The sequence below is a fragment of the Pteropus vampyrus genome, unplaced genomic scaffold, assembly GCF_000151845.1.
Source record: "Pteropus vampyrus isolate Shadow unplaced genomic scaffold, Pvam_2.0 Scaffold61, whole genome shotgun sequence".
NCBI classification, from domain to species: domain Eukaryota; kingdom Metazoa; phylum Chordata; class Mammalia; order Chiroptera; family Pteropodidae; genus Pteropus; species Pteropus vampyrus.
The window spans coordinates 7,439,591-7,442,059 of record NW_011888842.1 but is presented as its reverse complement, the minus strand read 5'-3'; the positions used below and the strand labels follow the sequence as shown (position 1 = coordinate 7,442,059).

General features: G+C 62.1%; 1 protein-coding gene across 4 annotated transcripts in view; it reads left to right on the top strand.

The window, feature by feature from the left end:
* Positions 1–773: 773 nt before the first annotated feature.
* LHX6 (LIM homeobox 6) overlaps positions 774–2,469 on the top strand; it is a 23,756-nt gene continuing 22,060 nt past the window's right edge. For 3 of the 4 annotated variants that reach the window (XM_023531116.1, XM_011361006.2, XM_023531115.1), the window contains exons 1-3: positions 807–1,247; positions 1,616–1,798; positions 2,151–2,272. In XM_023531116.1, coding sequence (XP_023386884.1) covers positions 1,179–1,247; positions 1,616–1,798; positions 2,151–2,272 — 374 coding nt within the window. In that variant the 5' untranslated portion in view covers positions 807–1,178. Of the gene's footprint in view, positions 1,248–1,615; positions 1,799–2,150; positions 2,273–2,469 lie in introns of all 4 variants that reach the window. The other variant, XM_023531114.1, reaches the window with a different exon arrangement.

The window sequence follows — 2,469 nt, the reverse complement described above, 5'->3', positions numbered from 1 at the left end:
GAGCGAGCCAGCAAGTGGTTGAGCGACCCCGGGCCAGGGTCGGGCCGCGGCCGAAACCCAGCCGGGCCGGGCCGGGTGGCGCGGGCGGCCTGGGGGAGGAGGGGTGCGGGGGTGCGCCTGTGAGTACGTGTATGTGAGTGTGTGAGCGCGCGCGAGCACTAGGCGAGGGGGGGGGGTGCTGTCGCGGAAAGCGGGAACACATTATGCAAATGTTGGAGGAATTTCTCAAAAAGCGATTTAGCAAAGACACAGGCGAATCAAGAGGAGGCGAGGCGGGCATTGTCCGTCTGAGTAGGCGCTGATAGCGCCGATGCGCCGCGTGTCGGGCGGACGCAACGCTGAGGATCCCGGCGCGGGGCCGGTCTCGGGCGCGCCGAGGGGCTGGAGGGTGCCTCTTCCTCCGCTCGGACTCCTCTGTTTCCTCTTTTTGGTCCTGTGTCGGCACCCCACCCCCCATATCGCCCCCGTTTTGCTCCGGGTTTCCCTCCTGGTGGCCCTCGAAAGGCTCCGGAATCCGCGTCAATATCGCCGCGTCGATTTCGCCGCGCGTGCCGGGCTTGTGGGCTGAGGCTCCCGGCGCGGCGCTTTTTATTTCCCTCAAACACTCCCCCCCCGCCATCTCCTTTTTCTTTTCTTTCTTTCTCTCTTTTCTCCTTTTTGCATTTTGTGTAGCGAGGAGGAGAAGGGAGCGAGGAAGGGGGGTGGGTGGAGGGAGAAAAAATTCGATTTTTAATTACTACCATTAAAAAATCAAATTTGCAATTCTTTGGGCGGCCTGATGGATCTCACTGATTGACAGTTGGAATTGACACTCTGGCTACCTCTTATCTTGGGCATTCACGACAATTTCTAATTGCAGGTAGTTTGTGTGTGTGCGCGTGTTTTTTTTCCCCCCTCAGAGGCTTGGATTGCAAGGGAACTAAGCGATTACTTCAAGAGCCACGGGTTAAGTGCAGGGAGAGGGGGAGAGAGAGGGAAAAAATCCAATCCAAATTCAAATTGCTTCATTAGAGAGACACCGCTTTTGTGGGGAAGGGCTTTAAATGCCCACTACAAAGTTAGGACTCATTGTTCCGCGCCGGTTTATATAACTGGCGCGGGGAGGCGCTGGGCTCAGGCTGCGCAGAGCCAGTTTTGCAGCCGCCGCCGCCTGCGTTCCCTCCCCCCTCCCCCAGGTGATGGCCCAGCCAGGGTCCGGCTGCAAAGCGACCACCCGCTGCCTTGAAGGAACCGCGCCGCCCGCCATGGTGAGTTCGCCTTCGTACGAGGTCCGGCCCTGGGGATCCGGCCCGGCTTTCCGGCCCCGAACCGCTGCCCTTGCGGGGCGACTCGCGGAGGGCGCCGCCCCTCTCTCAGCCTTGGTTTTCCGGCCGAGGATGTGGGTTTTGACCGCTCCCGGCACCCAGGACGCGCGTGTTAAAAGTTGGGGCCGTCCCTTCCGCTTCGATAGTCTGTTTCATTCCTGTCCCCTAGCCCCTGGCGCGGCGTCTCGGGAGGATTTCGTTGTCAGTTGGTGCGCTGGGGCCCCAGATTTGTCTCTGAGGCCGCCACAAAGCTGGGCCCCGGGATCAGCGCTCACCTCAGCGCTCGGCTCTCCCTCTCTCCCCCGCTGCAGGCTCAGTCGGACGCGGAGGCCCTGGCAGGCGCCCTGGACAAGGACGAGGGTCGGGCCTCCCCCTGTACGCCCAGCACGCCGTCTGTCTGCTCACCGCCCTCTGCTGCCTCCTCCGTGCCGTCCGCCGGCAAGAACATCTGCTCCAGCTGCGGCCTTGAGATTCTGGACCGGTATCTGCTCAAGGTGAGACAGGGGCGGGGTGCTGCGTGTGTGCTGGCGGGGTGTGGGCCCTGGGCTGCAGGGAAGCAACGCCGCACCAGGTCCATCCACTGAATTCCGAATCCTGGTTCAGCCTCTGCCTGATTGCGCGGCTTTGCGCAAGCCTTCGCGTCTCTCTGAGCCCCCGGGGTCCCGTCTGAAAAATGGGAAGGGTTTATTTCTACCTCCCTGAGCATCACTGTTACAGAAGAAAAGTGGGGGAGTCACATGCACCGTCAGAGCTCCAGCGTCTCTAACTGCAAATGGAGCCGGGGAGGCTGGGGCCCGGTGTGAAAAGAGGCCCTCACTGAGCCGCCCCCACTCCAACCCTCCCCAGGTCAATAACCTCATCTGGCACGTGCGGTGCCTCGAGTGCTCCGTGTGTCGCACGTCGCTGAGGCAGCAGAACAGCTGCTACATCAAGAACAAGGAAATCTTCTGCAAGATGGACTACTTCAGGTAGGCTGCGGCCGCTGGGCCAGCAGTGTCGCCGCAGGCAGGCCCCCGGCGCGCGCGTGGAGGCCGGCTTTGCGACGCGTGGTGTCTGGCTCCGGACTCCCGCGTCTTGAGTGTACTCCGGGTGCGCCGCAAGGGCCCCGCACGCCGGTTCTCAGCGCCACGAACCAGGAGCTCCAGGCTATGCGCAGGTGTTGGCA